Below are 24,980 nucleotides of genomic sequence, written 5' to 3' on the forward strand. Positions count from 1 at the left end.
CCTATTGATTATGGGGTCACCAGGCCAAGGCCACTATTACTAAAAAACTGAAAACAGTTTCCGGAGCATAACTTAAGGTCTATTTGTTCCACTATATTCAAACCTCAAATGATGATTGTCCATATTAGGTAGAAGACCCCTCTTGATTTTGGGGTCCAAGGGTCAAAGGTCAAGGTCATTATTACTTTAAAACTGAAAACAGTTTCTGGAGCATAACGTAAGGTCTATTTGGCCTACAATGTTCAAATTTTGTAGGATGATTATCCATATTGGGTAGAATACCCCTATTGATTTTGGGATCACAAGGTCAAAGGTCAAGGCCACTTTATCTTTAAAACTGAAAACAGATTCCAGAACATAACCTAATATAACTTAATTTCTTTTTTGCCCATAGTATTGAAACTTCATAGGATGCTTGTCCATATTGGGTAGAATACTCCTATTGATTTTGGGGTCACACAGTCGAAGTTCAAGGTCACTATTATCTTTAAACTGAAAACAGTTTCCAGAGTATAACTTAAGTTCCATTTGGCCCGCAATATTAAAACTTTATAGAAGGTTTGCTATTTGAAGGAGGAAATACTTTATCTAAATTATGTAATGTCTTGCAAATGCTTCATCCTTACTAAAAAAACACTTTCGGGCATATAATGCTCCGCCTAGCGGTGCTCTTGTTAGATTCTGTGACCTAGTTTTTCATCCGAAATGACCCATGTTCGGACTCATTCGAGCAATTACTTTTGTCCATATTTTTGCAGTGTGACCTATATTTTGACCCCAGGAGACCCTTTTTGACCTAGAAATTTCCTGGATATTTGGATCTAAACAGTAGCTTTTATGTTTCAACAAGATTTTTCTATTCTTAGTTAACGTAACCTAGTTTTCATCTGAGATGATCCATGTTCGAACTCATCCGAGCAATTATCTAGACAAGCATTTAGACAAAATTTGATGATGATTGAGGTAAAAAAATGACCACTAGAGTGTAAAAGAAAAACATGTAGATGGACGACGGACGTTTAACGATCTTAGAAGCTCACACTGAGCTAGCTCAGGTGAGCTGGAAAAAAAAGTGAAATGAATTAAATAATTCCAATTACAGCTCAACTGATACCAAATTTCATTATTCACATGAAATCTCAGGTAAAACAGTGTGTCCAAACATTTATTAAGATGTGCTTTCTGTAAGTTTGAATCCAATCGAACAAAAGTTGAAAAAAATACCACAATTCTTAACAAAATTCAATTTAATGAAGAACCGGTTGAATCAGGTTGAATCAGGCTATAATTCCTTACGTAGGCAACAGAGTTCTTTTCACTGCTCATTATATATATATCTACCTACAAAGTTTCTTGTTCATATCTCTAATTGTGTCAGAGCTATGTCCCGGACAAAGTTCAAAAGGTAAATATGAACAAAGGGCAACAACTCCAAAGTAAGGCAAGGCAGAGTTACGGTTCTTGTGCACTGCACATCTACTCAATAAGATCTATCTACCTACAAGGTGTCTTGTTCATATCTATTATATGTTCAGAAGTTCAACGTGTAAAATGGACAAAGGGCATTATCTCCAAAGTTAAGCAAGGTAGAGTTATGGTTCTTTTGCACTGCACATTTACCTAATAAAACCTCCGTGGGTTCGATCCCCGGGAGATGCTTTGGTAGTTTAGCGCGGAGGAAAGTATTCTAGTACTGGTGTAACTCTCCAGGAACGATGGTTAGGAAACTACCCGCCTATATGACTGAAATACTGTTGGAAAAAGGCGTAAAATAAAACAAACAAACAAACAAACAAATAATAAAATCTCTTTCAGTTTTATGTTGATATTACTTCTAGTTTCAGAGTTATGTCCCGGACAAAGTTCGGTGTTAAAATGAATTAAGGACAATTTCTCCAAAATTAGGCAAGACAGAGTAATTGTATTTTGTACTGCACTTTTACCAAATAAGATATCTACCTACAAAGTTTAAAGTTGAAATCTCTTCTTGTTTAAGAGTTATGTCCCGAACAATATTTAAAAGGCAATAACTCCAAAATTTGGTAAGGCAGAGTTTTAATTATTTTACATTGCACCTTTACTCAATGAGATCTATCTATCTACAAAGTTTCATGTTGATATATCTTATAGTTTCAGCGTCATGTCCCGGACAAAGTTAAAAGTATTAAAATGAACAAAATGCAATAACTTTAAAACTGGGCAATTAAGTGTTTCGGTTTTTGTGCACTGCACATGTACTTAATAAGATATATCTACCTACAAATATCTCGTTGCTATCTATAAAAGATTCATGGTTATCTCTCGGCCAAGTATAAAAATAAAAAAAAGGCAATAACTCTTTCGTTTCGTGTTTCGGACTTTTTACACTGCACATTAACCACAATGAGATCCATGAGAGTTATGTTGTGTACAAAGTTCAAAGTATTAAAGGGCAAAATAAGGCAAGACGGATTTCTTGTGCACTGCATATTTACCTAATGAGATATATTTACCTACAATTTACCTATTCATGTTAATATCTCTTGTTGTAACAGAGTTATGACCCGGACAAGAAAAGCGTATGGACAGACAACCAGACGGACAGACGGACGGACGGACAATACGGCCATTATATGCTTACACTTCGGGTAGCAAAAAGTTTAGCATACAAACTCATCTTTGTAAGTAAGGTACATCTTTCTTAAGGCCTTATTTTATTTCCTGTGGAAAATTTTTTACCTAGCTTTTTTAACAAGTAATATACCAGAAATAGATTTTTTCTATACAATTGAACTTTGCCAATGCGCAGTAGTGTCTAGTGAGGTCTTTTCTAGCATGTCAAATGAAAGACGTGTTTACTGTTCAGATACTAAGGACCATTTTCATTTATTCAAAAGCAAACATGTTATGACATTAAGATTTCATAAAGAAATGTAATGGCCTGGAGCATTTTAGCTTTAGCGGCCCCTAAAACAGGCCAATGAAATTAATATGAGCAAACTTAATAAAAGCTTACCTAAGAATGCTGCAGACAAAGATTTGTGTTCATCCATAAAAAAGTTCTGTAAAAGTAGACATTTTAAGGAAGGTTTATCTATTTCTAGCTTTAGCGGACCTTAGACGCGGCTAATCAAATTCATATGAGCAAATTTGAGACTACCCAAGAATGCTACAGACAAGGTTTGATGATAATCCATCAATAAATTTAGTAGCAGAAGCTGTCAAAAGGGTTTTGCTTTTTTAGCTCTAAATACCCCTACAAGAACCAATTAAATAATTAGATAACAGACTATCTTAGAATGCTACATACAAACTTTGGTGATTATCCATCAATTAGTTCAGTACAAAAATGTTTCAATTTTTTTTTCTATTTAAGCTATAGCGGCCACTAAAAGAGGGTTAATCAAGTAAGTATGTCATTGAGCAAAATTGATAAAATGCTACCTAAAATGCAACAGAAAAAGTGTGGATATCATCCATCCATTAGTTCAATAGAATAATCCGATTAAGGTTTTCTTTTTATTTTTAGCTAAAGCGGACCCTTAAACGGTCCATTAAAAATAATATGAGCAAATCTGATAAAATACCACCAAAGAATGCTACAAACAAATATTGGTGATCATCAATCCATCAATTAATTTAGAAGTAGAAGATTTACCGACTGATTGAGCATGTAAGCGAAAGCAATCTCCTTCCAACTAATCAGTCGGCATATCGCCAGTTCCACTCATGCGAGTCTGCCCTTCTTAGACTTCTTAAAGAAGTAAATGCTATGATTGCTCTTGATCTGAGAGCGGCATTTGACACTGTCAACCACAGCATTTTACTTGATGTTCTGAAGTCCCAGTATAGCATATGTGACTCCCCTATCAGATAGGTGGAATTCGTTCATTCCAATTAGTCAACAGTAAGAGAGCTTGACTGTTGTGTCCCCCAGGGAAGTTATTTGGGGCCTTGGCTATATCTGACCTATGCTGGAACGATATTTGACATTGTGTCTCCTTCTATTCCCGTGTTTGGATTTGCCGGTGATAACACGGCTAACAAACGCTTTTAACCACCATTCGAAGAAGCGTCTACAATTCATGACCTCAAAAAATCCGACGTCGACATCAAAGAGTGGATGAACGGAAAGAAATTGAAAATGAATAACACAAAGACTAAGTTAATTCTTTATGGAAGCACTCAACAATTAGAGAAGTGTAACACAAAAGGAAATTGATATTTGTGCTACTAAGGTCGAATCGCAACATTATATAAGATATCTGTGTGCCTTCCAAGAATATTTAAATTTCAAAGAACAAATCACACTGCTATGCTTAACTATTTTAAAGTCAAGAGCATTCGGCAGTATTTGTCTTCTGATGACACAGAAACACTTATTTTATCTCTTGTTATATCTCACTTGGAATACTGTAACGTCATATTGTACGGTATTTTGCCAACTGAGTTATCTAAACTTCATCGTAATATCCAAAACATGTGTGCTAAACTTGTATTAAATAGATCAAAATTTGATGGATCCAAGTAAGCACTTTTCGATTTACATTGGCTGCCATTTTAGGCTCGTATGAGTTTTAAGATTCTAGTGTATATATACAATTTTCTGTAAGATATGCACCAACTTACTTAATTGATTTTTAATTAATTGACTCTTCAAACCCAAAAACGCTCTTTAAGATCATCGCAGTCAGCTGTTGGACACTATGGAATACCATTTAACAGAAGCAAGAGCTTTTCAGATAGAATATATAGTACAATAGGTCCGTCCAAAGTTATGGAATAAACTTCCCAGAGACCTTAAACAAAGCAAATCTGTAGAAATTTTCAAGACACAATTGAAAACTTTTTCTTTAAGGACTTCTCCTCCCTATTCAAAGCACGAAATTAACGGATAACATAGATATAAACTGTGATGGCCAAAAAACTGTAGCATTTAATCAAATTATCAAGTTTAAAGTTTGGATGTTTATAGGTTCTATTTTTTAGCTCAGTTTACTCCTAAAGGGCTTAATTGAAATGAAATGAGCAAATTTAAGTATTACTGTCACAAGGATACTACAGACCAAATTTGAGATAAATCTGCCCAGCAGTTTTACAGAAAAAGATGATTGTTGACGCATGACGATGGACGCCGGAGCATCCCCCAACATACTAATAGCTCACCCTGTACTATCGGTTCTGGTGAGCTAAATATATCACTTTCTTAAACAGAATTAAAAAATCAAATTTGACATGAGTACTAAAGTTATGACAATCTAAGCAAAAATTAAATGATTTGACATTGACTGGCAACAAGCCAAAGATAAGATCTTACGACATTGTAGTTTCTCAGGATAATTTTGATGTCTGCTTTCTATACAAGTAAACGTAAAATAAGTGCCCAAAGGACAGGGCTTATTTTCTGACACAAGAAACATTTTTTACATTACTTTTGAAAAGAACAAAAAAATTAACATTCATTAGCTATAGGTATAGAAGTTTCTGAATAGAAGTCTTTTAAAGTTAATTTTTTTAAATGTTTGGGTGAAATTGCAGTAGTTTCTGAGAATTAGTCCAGACATGCTTCTCTGTAGCTGGGAACACCAAAATTACCCATTAATTCAAGGTCTATTACTAAGCCAATACTCATTCAAGCGGGAAACCTGTGTAATATGCACAAGTCTTAAACCTACAAATCAATCCTGTAAAGTTTCAATGAAATTGCATAAGTGGTATACGAGAAGCTGACCGAACAAACTTTATTAACCACTTTATTCATTCAATGGCCTTAACTTTGAAAAAAAACATTCGTCTGGAAAACCTGTGTAATATGAGCAGGCACTTGATCTACCGATCATTCCTGTTAAGATTTTATTGAAATTTATAAGTGTTTTAAGGGGAGTAATCCAGACAAACTTTTAACAAAATGAAAATCATGGCCATAACTGTGACAAAAATCATTTAACTGCAAAATGCCGACTCAATGCACAACCAAACTTAAAACTGATTGTTCCTTTCAAGGGGACGTCCGTGGCCGAGTGGTTAAGGTAGTTGACTTCAAACCACTTGCCCCTCACCGCTGTGGGTTCGAATCCCGACAGGGACTTTGGCTTCTTTCATGTGAGGAAGCTATCCAGCTAGCTAACGGAACGTCGATGGTTCTACTAAGGTGCCCGTTTGTGTCTGAAGTAATGCACGGAAGGGCACCTGAGGTTTTCCTCCACCAGTAAAGCTGGAACGTCGCGATATGATGTATACACTATCGTATGACGTAAAGCCTAAACAAACAAACATTTCCTTTAAAGTTTGGATGAAATCGCATCTGTAGTTTCTGAGAAGTAGTCCGGACAAGAATATGTGTAGTTGGCAACACACAAAAACAACAATATATTAAAGGGCCATTATAAACTCAGTAAAAAATCATTCAACTTGAAAACCCGTGAAATAAGCGCAAGTACTTGATATACAGATCGATCCTGTAAAGTTTGATTGAAATTGCATAGGTGGTTTAAGAGAAGTAGTCCGGAAAATCTTTAAAAAATAAAAATAATTAAAGGGCCATAACTTTGACAAAATTCATTAAACAGGAAAATACTGACAATGAGCACAACTAGACTTGGTATTGATCATTCCTATCAAGTTTGGATGAAATAGCACAAGTAGTTTTTGAGAAGAAATTATGACTAGTTTTGTAACGGACAAACATACGGACATTTTTACAAAATGGTACTTATGAGACTTTTCTTTTCATCTTCATTGTTTTTCTAGTCACATAAGGCCTTAAATAAGGCACGCAAGTAAAATGGCAATGAATAGGATCCAAAAACATGTACCGTTACCTAATGTGTTCCTAGAAACTGATGAACCTCTATGTTTGTACGGACATACAGACAGACAGACAGACAGATGACGGAGAAGTGATCCCTTTATGTCGCTACTAATCTGTAGTAACAAAAACGTGCTGCTATTGATCCTAGATCTGAAAGAGTCTGAAACTTAAAAAAAAATATTAGAATTGTCTGAATACTTCTAACTTACCTGTCTCGTAAATCATCTCGTACTGCTAGGAGCTTTTTGTATTGGTCACCTGAGTCACTTTTCTCCTCTTTAAGAATATTTTGCATGTGTTCCATATCCTTTTTTGCCTGTTGATTTTTCTGTATATCAATATTTTTACATGCAGCTTCAAGATTTTTACATGCAGCTTCTAGTTCTGCTATTCTTTTTTGATCTTTCTCACGCTCATCAAAATGGTCATAGAGTTGTTTCTGAAGCCTCACAGCCATGTTCTCAGCAGACTTTAAATCATTTTCAACAGCTGTTCTTATCTTCTTTTCCTGCTGAAGACTATAAATATAACATTAAAAAAATATTTATTATTTGCTTGCTTTCAATCATGAAAAACAACAAAATAGCTGTATTTAAATGCTCTCTTATAATATGAGTTATAATTACTACTGTTGCTGCTGCTACTGCTACGGCTACTGCTACTGCTACTGTCACTTCTTCTTCTACTACACTACCACTACTACCTACTACTACTTCTACTACTACTACTACTACTACTACTACTACTTACTACTATTACTTACTACTACTACTTCTACAACCACATTTTTCAATTTAGAACAACCCTTTTCCTACGTTGATATCAGAGAAACCCTTTTTTTTTGAGTGTGTAAAAATATGATCATATGTATTATAAGAATCTTACACTGGCTGCCGGTACAGACCGGAATGTCTAGCCCAAAATTTGAGGCGGTAACGAGGCTCTGCCGAGTTGCCGCTAAACAGTTCTCCGAGAGCAAGATATTTCCGGATGTACCGACAGCGGGTGTTTGATTATTTTTCTCGTATATTACACATTCATTATTTTCAGAACAAAAATCACGAAAACTGATATTCTTATAACGCACTTTTTTCTTAAAGTAGCGTATGAAATTACATAGAGGATATTGAATGAGTGAAGGTTAAATACTAAATTTCTTGAACTAGTTGAATGATAGCCCCTATATATTTATAACATATATAAAATAAGAACAGTCAACTGTTGGCAAGAGTCATTTTCATTTTACGCGCTAACATCAGTGCTTTAACACTATGTTTATAGCGCAAATGACGTCACGTCAAAGTGTTAATACATTAGTCTAGTGAAATATCGTGTAGTGTATTATTATTTTTATTAAATGGCTTTTTATACTCCTACGGTTTATGTGATAAAACTTCATTCATAATAGTAAAATGACGTCTTCTTGAGAACGAAATTCATTCATAAATGGCGCGCGGCAATGACGTCATTTAAAGCGCGCAACTTGTCTTACATGGGGGCTGTAAGAAAGGCTTTTCTAGCATCGGTCTATACTTCGTATTTTAGATAAACTACTAAAGAAACACGTTTATTTTATGCTTTTCAGTGGATTACTGATTTATCCGTGAAAATTATATTTGATAATTTCACAGTGAAAATTATCAAAATATAATTTCACTTTTTTCAATGACGAAACTACTTTTTTAAGATTTTTCCCATGTGGTACCTCAATTTTATTTTTACTGACAATTCTGACAATATCAGGCTGTTAAAAAACTAGCAAAGCTGAAATAGATAAATAACTTAAATGTCAAAAGTAATAAAGAGAGAAAACTTACTTCTATAATAATTTCCTTCAAATTCCAATCACGAAATTTCGTCTCTTAATTTTTTTGTTTCGTTTTTACAGTCTGAAAAATACATTCCTTCCCCATGCTAAACTGCTCTTGATGACATTTGGGCATATTAAAGTATCCTACGAGCAATAACTGCCGTATGCTTTATGAAAAATTGAAAAGCATTGACAGCCATCACTCGTAAAATAAAATAAGTAAATCAACCCAGCGTTCCTTACAAAGCCTTAGCAAGCTTCCAAGTTTTCCATTTTCCTAGCTCCTTTTCTGAATGTTTTCACTTCTGTCAACACTTATTTTTTGTCTGTTACAATCCTCAAATAAGTTTTCTTTCTTTTAAAAAGGTGTATGACTAACAAATCCAAATTATATCCTTCTGAATCTTACACAATTATTTTCCTCCCATGAAATACACAACTTTAAAAAATGGCTGCCGCTTACATTTTACAAAGCCAGGTCTAATATAAATTCGCAGTAAGTAACAGAAATATGGATGGATGGTTGGACTTTTTCTCCTAAAAGAATTGTTTGTTTTTATTATTAAAACAAGCAATCATTCATATTTTTTTAATAAAATGAATAAATATCACCGTCATTTAACCTTGATTAGCGGACTTATTTTTCAGCTCAAGACTTCTTGTTTTTAATGAGAAATTCCCTCTAAATGGGGCTCTCAATGGGGGAAACAGATTTTAATATTAACGTTAAAATTATGGAAATTTCGTTTTAACTTGTTTTAAAGCATAAAATAAAAAGAAAATTTGTCTGTTTGTTGTGTAAGATGTAATTTTATTTCATCTCGTAAACTTTAAAAATCATTCATTCACGCCACTCGTGAGAATACTGTTTTTAAAGCCCACTCGATGAAATAAAATTTCATCTTACACACAAACAAACAAATATCCTCTATTTCTATGTCAAAGTAAGAGAAGTGTTGTACTCTATTGAAAAAAAAGTTCTGTCAAGTAAACCCTCATAATACACAATAATTGTATCGGGACAAAAGCACTGCGTTGCAATCAAATCACCGCCGTTTGCGTTGTACTCAATTTTTGTCAATTCTTTTATAAAAAAGGAAATAACAATTTTCAAATGTTAAAAATATGGTTGTTTTGTGCATTTATCATACATACCATGTAATGTTGGCGTATTTAGGAGTCATTTTGCACACATTTTTACATGTTTTAAGAAAAATTAGGCAAAAGTGGCATTCCCTCGTCAAACTGTACGGAAGTGATTGCACAAATTGCAATGAATTGCACCGTGTGCGTGTAATAAATTTGGAAAATACACATGTGGGCTCCAGTCTCACTAAGTGTTTCCATTAAAACATTAAAGTATAAAAGCAAACTTCAGTCATAAACTGCCATATTTTATTCACAGTGTCTGCGACGAAATCTCTTCCACATACCTCGACTGCGAAATGTATGGCCAGTGTGATTATCATGTTCTTGGTTTACAATTGTATAAATCATTCTACTTTAGGGTCTTAAGGTGATTTTTTAAACAATTTAACAGTCCCGTTCAAAATTGGTTATGCGTTATACAATGTATTTAATTTTTAAACAATGACAATTTTGTTCTTAGATGTATTATTCTTTTATTTTCATGCAGCAAAATTATATTAATATAAGACATATAAAGTTTATTGCATCTATGATTTTCTAGCAATCAAGTTACAGAAGGAAAGACGAAAATTTGCGTCGTAACAGGAGCTCATTTATAATCATACAGTATATAACAATACAGTATGATACCGACATGTACAGAGTATATATGTATACAGTTTCACAATCAACAACATGTGAGATACGTATTGGCCTACTTCGTAAATGAGTTAAGAGTTGCTCCGTTAAGACAATGTGCTTGTGACGTCGTTAACGTCAAGCTTCAAAGTTATACCGTCCGCCGGGTCGCTTTACATGCACATTACATTAACGGCATAACATTTTCATTATTATACGACTGTATGTCCTAAATATTTTAAAACCTATTTCCATTTTTTAGACATACATATACATTTTTAAGGAGGATAAAGCATATGCATTATTTACAAGTGACATTCACAGGGACGCTGTTCATTTCCACCTCACAATAGTCTAGTTTATAAAAAATTATAACGCCTTATCATAAATTCGTGCTTAATTTATAGGCGGGGCTTTGTATGCTAAGTGTTCTATCCCATGATTCAAATTATCGAATTAATATGTTTCAGTAGATCTATACAATAAATATTTTTAATTATACAATATATATTGTCAAATATTGAACATACATATAGAAAATTATCGCACACAAATATGTTTATGATGAACAACTGTTCAGCAGGATTGAATAAATATTATGGTATAGAATATAAAATTAGAGTTATACAATACAAATATTGGATATAGAACAAACATGCAATTTATTGAATGTTGCAACGTTTAACATGCCATAATATCTTAGCTCTAGCCAGTAGTTTGGAGGAGACGTTTTTTAGGTTTTACTTTTACACATCAATTGTATGGAAAACCATTGATTAATTATATAAGTTTAAACAAAATTAATTCCGTTGATATCGCTTGCACGCTGAGTAACCATGGTAGCCCGTTTGCAACATAGGTCAATTTATATATGTCTTAATGAAACAATAAAAATATCACTTGTATGAGGGGCAAACGAAAGAGCGTCACAGTTTGGTGTGCAGATAGTGTTATATCAAAGTTTAATGTAATTTTGATGTTGTGATTGAAAATTGAAAAACAGCAGCATTTATAATGCATAGTTTCCGATTTCACTAAAATAATTCGCTGGGCAGACGACTGACACAAAATAAATGGCGATCTGACGTGGATTATTGCACCACACATTGGGTACAGATTTGTAGTAAAACATGCAAACGTACCTTTTTTGTGCATACAGATTATTCGTAAAAATAATTCAGATATCTAAATTATACCTTTGCGCTAGATGTGTTAATTCAATCTCTAAATCTCTCTTTATAAACTCCGTTTCTTGGATTTGTTTCAAACTGTCATCAAGTTTGTGGCGTAGTTCTTCTACTTTCTGTTGCTCTTTTTCAAGTTCTTTCTCCAATGTTTGTCTAAATAACATAATTTAAACGACAGTTTATCCTCACAAATTCAACGTTATAAAATGTAACATAATTAAGAATAAATACACTATTCTTCATAAAAAGACGACTTTAATCAGCTCATGGTATCTTTTAAAACTTGTCTAACATATTTAAAGTAAAACGACAACAACTACCTTACGACTAACATGTCAAATATAAGAATAGAGCAAACAAATTTCCTTCACAATCCCACAATTCAGTACTTCAGGATTAAACCTTTATGGGTAGAACAAAAAACTTCAAAAAAAGCCTAAAAGTTTTATAGCTTTTTTAAATTCAACCTTGAATGACATGACTATAATATGTGTTATTATTATATCTATAAATTATTCTAATGTATAAACAAACTACCAGATTCAGCTGTCAGACTGAGGAAATTGATGTAACATCTACCATCATAATATCCTCATCCTTTTGACATATTCTTTTGATAATTATGATATTAATTTACTGGATTTTAAATAATTTTTCATGAATATTCTTTCATTAAATTAAATGAAGTGATATCCAAGGAAGGTTTGAAAGAAATATTCATGTTAACCTTAAATATTTAATTTATTTTAAGAATGATTTGTTTGTTATTATGTCCCTTAAATTGTCCAAAATAGATTTTCTCATGTATTGTTTAACTAGTTCTAAGACCAAGAAAAAATTCTTACACTAAACCAAGAGGGCCAAAATGGCTCTTATATTGCTCACCTGATTATAAAGGCGGTTAATGACAAGGAACAAATGATATTGTTTACTGTAACAGAAAAGCAAATATAAAGTCAATATTGCAAACTGATGTCATAGCTACATCTAAAATAGTGCCCATGTTAACTACTTGCAATTACCAAAAGAAATAAATAGTTACTATAGAATTCATTAATTGCTATTCGAAATAAACGGTTCTTGTATAAGTCAGTGGTTACTATGAAAGTCAATGGTAAATTCACACGTTGCTATGGAAAGTCAGTCGTTGCCATGGGAGTCAATGATTGCTCAAGAAATTTACAGTTTGTAATGGAAGTCAGTGGTTGCTATGGAAAGTCAATAATTCAAAATAAAATGTTCCTATTGACAGTCAACTGGTGCTATGAAAATCAATAGCTGCTTGGGAAAGACAGTGGCTGGTATGGATTCTAACGCTTTCTATGAAAAGACCTGTGAAATAACAGGTTGCTTAGTTCAGTCAATGGTTGCTTTGGAAGTCATTGGTTGATGTTGAAAGTAAATGGTTGCTATGGAAATTTACTGTTTGATATAGTAAGTCAATGGTTCCTATGGAAGTCAGTAACTGCTTTAAAAAAATTGTTCATACATGTATAAAAAGTCAAAGGTTGCTGTGAAAAGTCATATGCAGCTATTTAAGTTAATGGTTGCTTTTGAAACTAAATGGTTCCAACTGAAAGTAAATGAGTGTCATGTGAGTCAATGGTTGCAAATGAAAGCTTTTGGTTCCTATATAAGTCATTGGTAGTTGGGGAAAGTCACTGGTGGCTTTGAGTATAACCGGTTACAAGGAAAGTTAATGGTTGATAGTTATGTCATTCTTTACTATTGAAAGTCAATGTTTGCTATAGAAGTCAGCTGTTGCTATAGAAGTCACTAGTTGCCATGGAAGTCAATGGTTGTTATGAAAAGCTAATACTTATTGCTCTTCAATGTACTGGTTGCTATGGAAAGTCATTTCTTGCTATAGAAAGCCGCTGTTCATTACAGTATGGAACTCATTTGTTGCTTTACAAATTCAAAGGTTGCTATGGAAGTCACTTGTTTTATAGAATATCGATGATTCATATGGAAAGTCTATAACTGTTATGAAATAAAATTAGTCCTATTGAAAGACAATGGTTGCTTTGGATCGACTGATTGCTTTCGAATAGCAATTTTTGTAGAAAACACGGGCTGCCTTATTAAGTCAATGGTTGCTTTTGAAAGTCAGTGGTTCCCATCGGAGTTACTTAGGAAATTCAGTTGTTGCTTATTGGAGTCACTGGAAGCTATGGATAGTCAATGGTTGCTTTGGAGGATGGTAATTAATATATAACTGGTTGCTATAAAATTTTCTGTATGCAATGGAAGTCAAAGGTTACTACATACAGGAATGCTTAGGAATGAAAACGGTTGCTATGGAAGCAATTGGTTGCTACAGAAAGTTGATGATTGCTTTCAAAGTCACAGGCTGCTAAGGATAGTGAATATTTTCTATGAAAGATATTGCTTACTAAAGAACGCTAAAAGTTGTAATAATAGTGATTGTTTCGGGAAAAGTAAATTATTGTCCATTAAGCCACTAGTTGCTATAGAAAGTCAATGGTTGCTATGGAATTCACTGGCTGCTATATAAAGACAATGATATCTATGAAAAATACTTGTTACTATGGAAAGTAAATGGTTGCTATTTATGTCCCTAGAAGCTGTAGAAAGTCACTGGTTCAAATTGAAAGTCACTGGTTGCTATGAAAAAAAATAATGATAGTAATAAAACCTAAATGGTTGCTATGTAAGTCAATGGTTACTAAGGGCTTAGCAAGTTACTGTTTAGTGTTTGTATTTTCAATAATTGCTTGTAAAGTCACTGACGTGGAACCTCACTGATTGCAACTTGAGTCAGAAATTTCTATCAAAATGCAATGGTCTGAATGAATGTCGTCCGTTACTTTTCGGATGAGTTCACACATCTCGGATGAAAAACTAGGTCATACGAGCTAGAAATAAAAAAAACCTTGTTACACTCTAGTGGTCATATTTTTTAATCAATTGTGATCAAACTTGGTCAGGATCCTTGTCTTGGTAATTGCTCGGATGAGTTTGAACATGGGTTATCTCAGATGAAAAACAAGGTCACAGGGGCTTAGAATATACACTCCAGTGCCTACTGTTTTGATAGAAATATCCTGGAAATTGGTCTGAAAGTTTGCTTTGATGATTTCCCGGTCAAGTTCGAATATGGGTTACCTTGGGTCATAAACTAGGTCACACACCGCTTCAATATGGAAAATCCTTGTTAACACTCTAGTGGTCACATGTTTGAGTCAATTGTCATCAATCTTGGTCAGGATATTAGTCTAGATAATTTCTCGGATATATTAGAAAATGGGTCATCTCGAATGAAAAACTAGATCACAGGAGCTAATAATAGAAAAATGTTGTAGACCCTCTAGTGGCTGCTATTTTGATAAAAATATATTGGAAATTGGTATAAAAGTTTGATTCAAAATGATTTCTAGGTCAAATTTGAATATGGGTCACCTGGGGTAAACAACTAAGTCACACTGCTCAAATATGGATAATCCTTTGTAACACTCTAGTGGTCACATTTTTAACTCACCTGTCATGAAACTTGGTTCGATTGGTCAGATGAGCAATCTAGGGCCATCTTGGCCCTCTTGTTTCATATAAGCTTGAAACGACACATGTAATACATGACAGGGGCTTTCTTTCTACGATCATTAAATTGTAAACAAGTACAAAATCTGGGCATTCTTTTCTAAAATAAAAAATCATAAACCAGGTTACCAAACTACAAGAGTAATGCATTTACTAAATTCTGAACAAATCCTCGAATTCCAATTGAAACGGTAACTACTCCAGTTAACAAAATTGTTTAAGCTAATCGTCAAATAAAATGCCAACGCCTTTCATTATCCATTAGAATGTTGCCTTTTTAAAAAAGAAAGAAAACGATTCAATAAAAATGTATACCATCGGCGACCAAACATGTTTTTTTAAGTAGAAAATATTATGTATTAAAACAAATCTTTTGTCTGAATTTATCAACCTAAATTTATCAAATAAGATGTTTTCATGTCTCTGGTAAACACATAATCATGTATAAACAAACTGATCGTTGTAATACTCATATATTGCCAGCCATATCCAATAACCTCCCATAACCGACGTAACCGACTAGTCACAATGAGTGCTGGTATATATTTGTTATTTTGTACTGGTTTATTAGTAGAAGAAGAGAACGACGTACAAAAGAGACAGTAATAATTAATGCCTTGTGCTTACGTGATCTAAAATTGTGACAGATATTTGCCATTTTGCCGCTAAATAAAAATGATATTCAATAAAACATACCTACAGAGTGAGATGGGGCTGAATGAGATCAATAATAATTGTATCATAGTTTGGGGAAAGTTCTGTTGAAAATGTGTCAGATTTAAATCGTATGGATATACATTTACATGTGTTAACTGGTATGTAGGCATTAGTTACCTACATACCCACTGATAGTTGCTCATGTTTTCTCAGGCTAACTTATTGTGAAGACAGAGAAAGGGATAGGGATAGAAATATAATATTCAGATGCTCGTTCATTGGTTACTTTTTGTGGATTTTCATATTGCGACAACATTTTTGCCTATGATACAAAAGAACAAGAACATGAAAACACTCGGCTATCTCATTTATACACGGGGGCTACACCCATCGTACAAATCATTTAGCCTTGTGTTTCGATGTTCTTTCTAAATCTTAATTATTAGGTATCAAAATAATATGAATGTGACTTTTCGAGAAATACTTGATTCATAACAATAAAATACCTAATGGTGTTACATACCCTCGTGACATATGCTGATTGCTCATCATTTCTACCTTATGACTCTTCACAGTCCGGTTATGATGCGTTAAACATCTCCCACATATGTATCTACCAAACACGCCACAATTATAACAGAAGTATGATGCTGGCTGTAGCTTTCCATCGGTAGCACAATATGAGCAGACCTCAGTATCCTCTCCATTATCCCTAGCTTCGTCACTTCCACTTTCTTTACAACTATGTCCAAGTGACATTGCCATACTCTGAAAAATAAATTATCTATGATTGATAAACATTGTCTCTGTAGACATCAACACAATAATTTTTTTATCTTTTATTTTGTAAAAAAAAACACTTCATGCAATTTGTTTGTTTCTTCAATTTAATGCCAGTGAAATAAATTTTAATCGTTAACTTACCGAGGGTTTCCTCATACATTAAGTTAATTTTTCATTGTATACCTTTTGTTAAGAAAATGTTAATCTCTTTGTTAAAGACGGGTTAGGGAGAGGTGGCAGGTGAAAACACCTTTGTTAGGGAGAGGTGGCAGGTGAAAACACCTTTAAGTGAGATATTTTACATTCTACTATTTCCACTATTCCACTTGAATGTATCTCGGTAACAGGCTCATGCGGGTCTATAATTTTCATTGACATTAAAAGTGTCGCAACATTTTGTTCTCAAATGTTTTTGAACAAAATATTGAACTTGTCAGAAAAAACTTATTGAAGCTGCTATCAAGTAAATAATTGTAAGGACGATAACTTGGGATATCTGGCAAAAAATACAACATAATACAACAAACAAGAAAAAGCAATGGAAAATACAATGAGGTGATCATCAATGTACATAGTATAGTGTAATATGAACATTGGAAGACATTATTAAAGTTGTTAAAAGAGAGTGTCGTAGATCACCGGCTATATTACACTATATAATTACTATTACAATGTTAAATTTTTATGTACTGAATTGGCGTCTATATTTAAGTGCATGGTGGAGAAAGCATGCTCTAGTGTTAAATGGTGTCGCATCTGCTTTTCTTGGAAAAGATATAAATTTTTCAAGTGAAGGAATTTTCACTTATTCCTCTAGTAGAATGTTTTACGTATAGTATTAAAGTGAGTACAAATCAAGATAATGTGATATTCATCATCCATGTCCGTATAACAGAGAGAACAAATCCTTTGACCATATGGTTTATCATTAAAGAAGCCAGAGTTATTACCTACGGGTCGAGAACCGCCTCTAAATTTAAGAATTAAGTTACCGGAATTTTAAATTTTCAATTTGATCTAGGTATGATTCTCTATTAAATTCAATTTGAAAACATTGATAAAACACGAGTCTGCTAGATGAATCAATAGCCTCCCACCATGTTTGAATATTAATAACGCGCAATCTTCGAAATAATTCACGAAAAGTCAACGTGTCCTTACCCCTGGTTAAGCTAACAAACATAACCAAATTCATTTTTAAAAAGTACAGTCCGAATTTAAAATGCCTAGGAATCAATATTATTTTCTCCCCGCCGGTATTGGACTTGAAAGCATTATGTTAGTTTATTTAAATATTTTTTATAATTCTTAACCAGTATTTGATAGCTTAAGCAACTCTCCATATAATACTTGCTAGGTTTAATTCCAATGCATAGTTACAGAGCTTGTTATCTACTATGTGTATATATAACGCTTCATAAGAAAACCAAATTTCTGCGAGATAACGATCTTGAGGTTTTTGGTAGATATTTGGCTATAAGACTGCACAGACAAACATTATATATATATATAGTGTTATAACGCCTCCTAAAGCTGCCTTATCCTTTGTCTAATACAAAGTTTGCGTCACACAATTTTTCAAACCTGATCTACGAAACTCTCTAAATCACAAAGAACATTGGTACGAAGTTGTTTACAAGTTGAATTTTATCATTATTGACATTTCTGATTTAAATTAAGATTATTCATACACTTATTTCAAGTGTTCATATTTGTTTGATCCAGTATTGTAAAAACAATGTGTAAGTCGCTGTATAGCTAGATTATATCATTGTTATCATAAGCTGTATCAAAAAAGTCATACAGAGAATCGAGACCTATAATTAACTTTTCAATAGATTGTTGTTTATTATTTTCATACCATTTCAGTCGAGCATATAGATTCTTAGAGATATACTAAATACTTGTTCAGGAATATTATTTTCTAATTGCGATGCGCACTTTATCTTAACCGTCATGTGAAAAGATTACATTCGGTTTCAACATATTATCAGATAATGACATATCAGTCAGAATATAATCAATAAGACTCGAAGAATAATCAGTATGTTCAACAACCTTTGACATTCTGCCTCTACATATATGAAGCTTAGTAGCAATACAAAGCTGAAGCTATTTTTTGCCGAAATTATTTAAAGATTTACCATCAGGATTAGCTCTAGGTGGCAAAATAGTATCTTCAGTATAAAGAGTATCAATAATTTAATAATATAATAAAACTCACTACTCATTGCAATATAATTAGGTTTGTGGATGTACACGCATTGGTATCAACTAAGAAAAAATGGAAAGACCCGGATAGTCACTTTCGAAAATAGCAAACTCGTCAAACAGTGCCTCGTGTATTGACGAATTTTCTGGTAACATATACACAAAACCTTGAAAGAAAATTATGAAGGATATTAATTTTAGATCTAACAAGTAACAATAAAAATTTTGTTACTTGAAGGTCTCAGTTGTATAACTTCAGCATACTGAAATATGATATTTTTAACAAAAACAGATATTCCAACTGAATTTCGTTTTGCTTTTTTTTGTTATTGGTCTAATAACATCAAAACATGTATAACCAGTTATTAAAAACTCACCATAGTTTTAGCCCAAATTCAACCAAACTAATAATGCTCAATGACTTAATATTATCAACATAAACTGATAAATCACAAATATCGCTTTGTCCACTCAATTTTGATGATAAACCGAAAATATTTCAAACACCTTATTTCATACCAAGAATACATATGTCAAAAACAAATTTTTTAACATCATGTCGATAATTCAAATATGGCGGTTTATTGTTCAGACATTGTCCACTGTCCTATTTTTCAGGAACAATATCATCCTTGTCAAAGTCAGATATATAGGATACACTGTCCCTAATCAGCTTATCACATTTAATATACGATCTTTTGTTCAGCTTCTTAAAGATGTCGATATAATGAGTAACTTTGGATCTGATTTTTCTAGTATGCGAGGTAAAATCTTCAGATACTCGAATATCGTCATATACTAGTTAATTGCTGCTGTAGTTGTAGATTTTCTGAACAAGATCTTTATCTTTGAATTTGTTAAACTTAACAATTATGAGAGAGATAACTTTTCTTGTAAAGCGATGTGCACGTTCTAGCTCAATAGCGGATCTTCTATTTCAAGATTTTTCGATAAGTAATTTCTTACTTTAGCTTCAGACTCATCCCATAATTCATGGCATTCTTGTCCAACCCCAAGAAATGTTTTAAAAATGTATATGTAATTGTAATGTAACTTAGCAAAAATGATTGACGTTGTATATGTTATACGGTCTGAAAGAAATAAAGAAGTGATTGACAATGGAAAAAAGAAAAAACTTGACCGGATAAGATAGTAGAAGATAACTATCAAAACAAAAAGCAATAAAGAACCACAGCCAGGCAGGGAAAAATGTTCGATTTCTTATTTTTTCTAAACAAATCTTAAAAAGCAAATTAAAGAAAACATGAAGTTTTTTCCTTTTCCAATTTTTATAGGTCTGTCTAGTCACACTTGTTGGTTTTGTCCAAGGTTGAATCCTTTCCATAAATAAAGTTAAGAAAATATAATCAAAATTCTATCATTTGACTGTCAATGTCATGTAAAGGTCAATGTCATGTTTGTATTATTTCACATGTCTATTTGGTCACAAGTATTGTTTTGTCCATTTATGAATCAAATCCGTATAAAATAACAATATCATGACAACTTAATCAACAAGAGCACTGCTAGGCGGAGCATTGTATGCTCGAAAGTGTTTTTTTTTTTTGTTAGTAAGGATGAAGCATTTGTAAGACATGGAAATTAGTTGTTCATCCTATCAAATTTTACAGCTGTAGGTTGATTAATACTCAAGTTATAAATGAACTTAACCTTTGACTTTGTGACCCAAAATCAATAGAGGTCTTCTCTCCAATATGCACAATCATACTATGAAGTTTGAATATTGTGGGCCAAATGGTACTTAAGTTATGCTCTAGAAACTATTTTCAGTATTAAGGTAAAAGTGACTTTGACCTTGTGACCCCAAATCAATAGGGGTATTCTACCCAATATGGACAATCTACCAACGAATTTTGAATATAGTGGGCAAAATGGAACTTAAATAATGTTCTGGAGACTGTTTTTGGTTTAAAGGTAATTGTGACCTTGACCTTTGACCTAGTGATCCCAAAATCAATAGGGGTCTTTTGCCCAATATGGACAATCATCCTCTGAAGGTTGAATATTGTGGGCCAAATGGTACATAAGTTATACTTCGGAAAGTGTTTTCAGTTTTAAGGTAATAGTGACCTTGACCTTTGACCTTGTGACCCTAAATCAATAGGGGTCTCCTACCATATATGGACAATCATTCTATGAAGTTTGAATATTGTGGGTCAAATGAAACTAAAGATATGCTCCGGAAACTATTTTCAATTTTAAGGTAAAAGTGACTTTGACCTTTGACCTTTTGACCCAAAATCAAAAGGGGTCTTCTACCCAATATGGACAATCATCCTATGAAGTTTGAATATTGTGGGCCAAATGGAACTTAAGTTATGCTCCGGAAACTGTTTTCAGTAACAAGGTAATAGTGACCATGACCTTTGACCTTGTGACCCAAAAATCAATAGGGATTTTCTACATAACATGGACAATCATCCTTTGAAGTTTGAATATTGTGGGTCAAATGGAACTTAAGTTATGCTCCGGAAACTGTTTTCAGTTTTAAGGTAATAGTCACCTTGACCTTTGACCTTTCGACCCCAATAGGAGTCTTCTACCCAATATGGACAATCATCCTATGAAGTTTGAACATTGTGGGCCAAATGAAACTGAAGTTATACTCCTGAAACCAAATTTCTAACGGACGGAACTGTTTTCAGTTTTAATGTTATAGTGACCCCAAAATCAATAGGGGTCTTTTACTCAATATGGACAATCATCCTATGAAGTTTGATCATTGTGGACAAAATGGAACTTAAGTTATGCTTCGGAAACCAAATTGCTAACGGACGGACGGACGGACAAACAGACAGATGGACGCCAGGGGATATAACATAATATGCCCTTTCGGGCATATAAAAATCAAAGGTCATTGAAGGCGCATTGCCAAAGTCAGTTGTACCTTTCAGAATGTCTTGTCCGTAAGATTATTTTGTGCAATTATAAAAATAATCCATCGATTAATAACCAAGCTACTGTCAATTATAGCAAACAAGTGAAACTTCAATAATTTATCTTCGAGGTCAATGTTATATAAGAGCCAAGGTCAATTTGAATTCAATATACATAAAGGTCTTTTCCAAAAAAAGTTCTGTTATAATATTAAGTAAAACCAGTCAATAATAAAAACGTTATAGCAAGGTACATCAAAGGAATGAAAAAATCAATATATCGACCTTCAAGGTCAATGTCATTTACGAGTGAAGGTCAATGTCTACTTTGTTTACTTAAATGTCTATCCTAAATGATTATTATGTTAAAGATTGATGACAATCCATTTAAAAATAAAGAAAGTTATGGCCACTAATAGCAAAAATCAGCAAAACAGCAAACTTAAGACACTTGATATTAACGGTAAATGTATTCCATTTTATTTAGTTCCGCTCATTGTTTTCTCGTTTAGGGCACACGCTTTTTATTACTTGGGGACCATACGCCGCTTTTCATGGAATGGCACGGAAGTGTCACATTGAAGGTTCCATAATAACCGCCGTATGAACACATCTGCGGATGTTTCTAAATTCAAAATTTTACTATTTCACGTTTAAATGTTGAATTCTGCTTAAGCCGGTGCTAGGGGGCGTGGACGGTAACTTGCACTTTCCAGTACCGTCCATGAACAGGCTCAATCAAACCGAGCCTGCAACATTTATAATTTTGCCGTGTTGGGCTTTCTTTAGGGATTCTGTATTTATCTATTTTATGAATTAAGGTCAAAGTAAGTCTAGACTACGTAGGTATTGTACCAAGGGTTGTTGTGACCAAGTGTGAAGACAATACACTAAGAACTTAAAAGTTATGATTAAGGTACAAGGTTTTTGTTTGTTTATTGGTTTTATTTTCAAGTCTAGCTAAGTGAAAAAGCATGCTCAAGACATAAAATGCTCAGGTGAGATTAAAAAGAATACACTGGGTAAAAAAGTAAGTCATCTGATATCAAAGTTAAAATCTTCAACTGAAACTGTCGTTGTTAATTGAATTTTTTACAAAATAGTAAGTCACAGGGTCAATATATAAGTCTTGATCTGCATAAGAAATTTGGCACCAAATCCAAATTTTAAAGCTGTTGCTCAATTTACAAAAGTCGGTCACTAGGACAAAATGTCAAAATTAAATTGATATTTATGGCAATAATTAAACATTCGCAGTGAAAAATTGTTGTTTTATTTCACAAAGACAATAACTTTTGAAGTATAGAGTCATTTTTCTTTAGCTCTGTACTTATCCGCAGAGAGACCAATCATCTTATGAAGATTAGAGATGGTTTCCTTATATGATTCTGACAAAAAGGTAAACCTTGAAAAAATATTACGGCAAAAGTTTTTACTTGTTAACTGCACTCCACCATTATAAGATGTGAGTTTAAGATTGACAACTCAAATTTTGTTTACGAGTAATGATCCAGACAAAATTAAGCATAAGAAATTACAAAAGGCGATTATTCTAAATTTTGGAAGTATAATGTGATCACTGGTGCATAATGCACACCTCCTTTATGAAATCATTCGGTATACATCGCGCCTATTATACATTATATTCATGACGTAAAACGAATTCAAAATAACTCTAGCACGAAACTTTTAATGTAAACAATGACATGCTGTGAAATATTTGCATTATGTATAGCGAATGTATTTATTTTACATCCAAAGAAAATATTAAATTTATTTCGGTAATATTATAATTGAAAAATATGTCAATTACATGTATAACCATATTTGAACTATCATTAACAGGTTACCGTTTTTAGTTTTGTTCGTTTATAAAGAATATCATTTCAACAATTACTCATTGGAAATGGACTTTTACTCGCGATATAGACATTGATATGTTATCTGCACTCCAAGTCTCAAAATGTTTTAGATAAATTATAAATGGTAATTATCATTCACTGCACTCCTTCTAAATAAGATCAATTCGATGATGAAGTTATTCATAAGTTTATAACTTAAATTATTTCGAATTAGACTCCGGACGAAGTGTTAGACGGAAAATCAGACCGACTGACAGACAGGCAGACAGACAGATACAATAATGATTTATTAATACATTCTGGTTGAGATGACTAACTTTTTCCCACGAATAAACATTCAAGGTTGTTTATTATTTTGTCTTTTTACAGTTAGTTTCTGTTTCGATAACCGACATTCTAAAAGAGGAAAGTTATTCTTAATTGGTTTGTACAATATAATTTAGATAATGACATTGAACATTTTAACATTGAGACATGTATCTATCTATTATCTATTATCTTTTATACAACCATGAGAAAATAAGTTTCAATACCTTGGTTAGTGCATAGGCGGTTCAATAAGGAAGTAAATATCCATACACTTTGAACAATGCGCTTGATCATTCGATTAACCTAATAAGTCCCGTTCGATGCATATATATGTACATGTAAATATCCGTTTTATCTCGTTTAAACCTTATTTAAGACAGAAGACACCCCAACTGTTTGACATTTTTTTATTCAAACTATCGATTTTGTTCCGTATCATTTCCGCCATTGCAACTGTCCGGCCCTTTCCGTCAATCTCCGGATAAGTATATAGATAATATGATTTCCATTACCGTACATTCTATTTTTAATAGAGGCGAAAATATATTTGACAATGATAGTACGTCTATTCACACTCACAGGTGCTCGTCCAGTCTTGGTGTTCATATAAAAAAAAAATGAAATTAAAAAAAGAAACACACACAACTATTCTTGGTTGATTGAAAGAACAAAAAAAAAAGAAAAAAAGAAAAAAAATCATATATACAATTATACCATACATTCCTTTGTAGTAATGGTTTATAAAGGGAAACATTTTTTTTCTCTTTTTTTTGTCTTTCACTCAAACTAGAATATTTTTTTTCTTTTTAATTTCATTTTTGGGGGCGCATGCGCAATGCGCCCCCAATGGAATAACGACAATTCAGATTTACTATGGTTTGAACACAATTAGTCACCTACCTACGCTAAGCAAAATAGTTCCAAAACTTCGCAGTAACTCCCAAAATCATAGTTCCCTATCTATTTTAAAATTGACTGGCCAATTATGTACTAAATTTTGCAATCGCCATTTAAAATTGTATGTATATTTTTGCTTTACGCGATTTTAATATTACTACGCCAGCGGTCAGTCCAGGTACGTATATTAACGTTAATATACGTACCTGGTCAGTCATAGCAAAGGACTTGCATAAATATAGTACAAAT

At 33.1% G+C, this 24,980-nt stretch overlaps 1 protein-coding gene across 1 annotated transcript in view; it reads right to left on the bottom strand.

Annotated features, from left to right (window-relative positions):
* LOC132727996 (uncharacterized) overlaps positions 1-24,289 on the bottom strand; it is a 39,942-nt gene extending 15,653 nt beyond the window's left edge. The window contains exons 1-4 of the mRNA XM_060713597.1: positions 24,059-24,289; positions 16,296-16,540; positions 11,564-11,707; positions 7,000-7,308 (exon numbers count right to left, since the gene is read on the bottom strand). Coding sequence (XP_060569580.1) covers positions 7,000-7,308; positions 11,564-11,707; positions 16,296-16,537 — 695 coding nt within the window. The 5' untranslated portion in view covers positions 16,538-16,540; positions 24,059-24,289. The remainder of the gene's footprint in view (positions 1-6,999; positions 7,309-11,563; positions 11,708-16,295; positions 16,541-24,058) is intronic.
* Positions 24,290-24,980: the final 691 nt, after the last annotated feature.

This window comes from Ruditapes philippinarum, unplaced genomic scaffold (genome assembly GCF_026571515.1).
Source record: "Ruditapes philippinarum isolate M1 unplaced genomic scaffold, ASM2657151v2 ctg769_1_1_1_1, whole genome shotgun sequence".
Classification (NCBI taxonomy): Eukaryota; Metazoa; Mollusca; class Bivalvia; order Venerida; family Veneridae; genus Ruditapes; species Ruditapes philippinarum.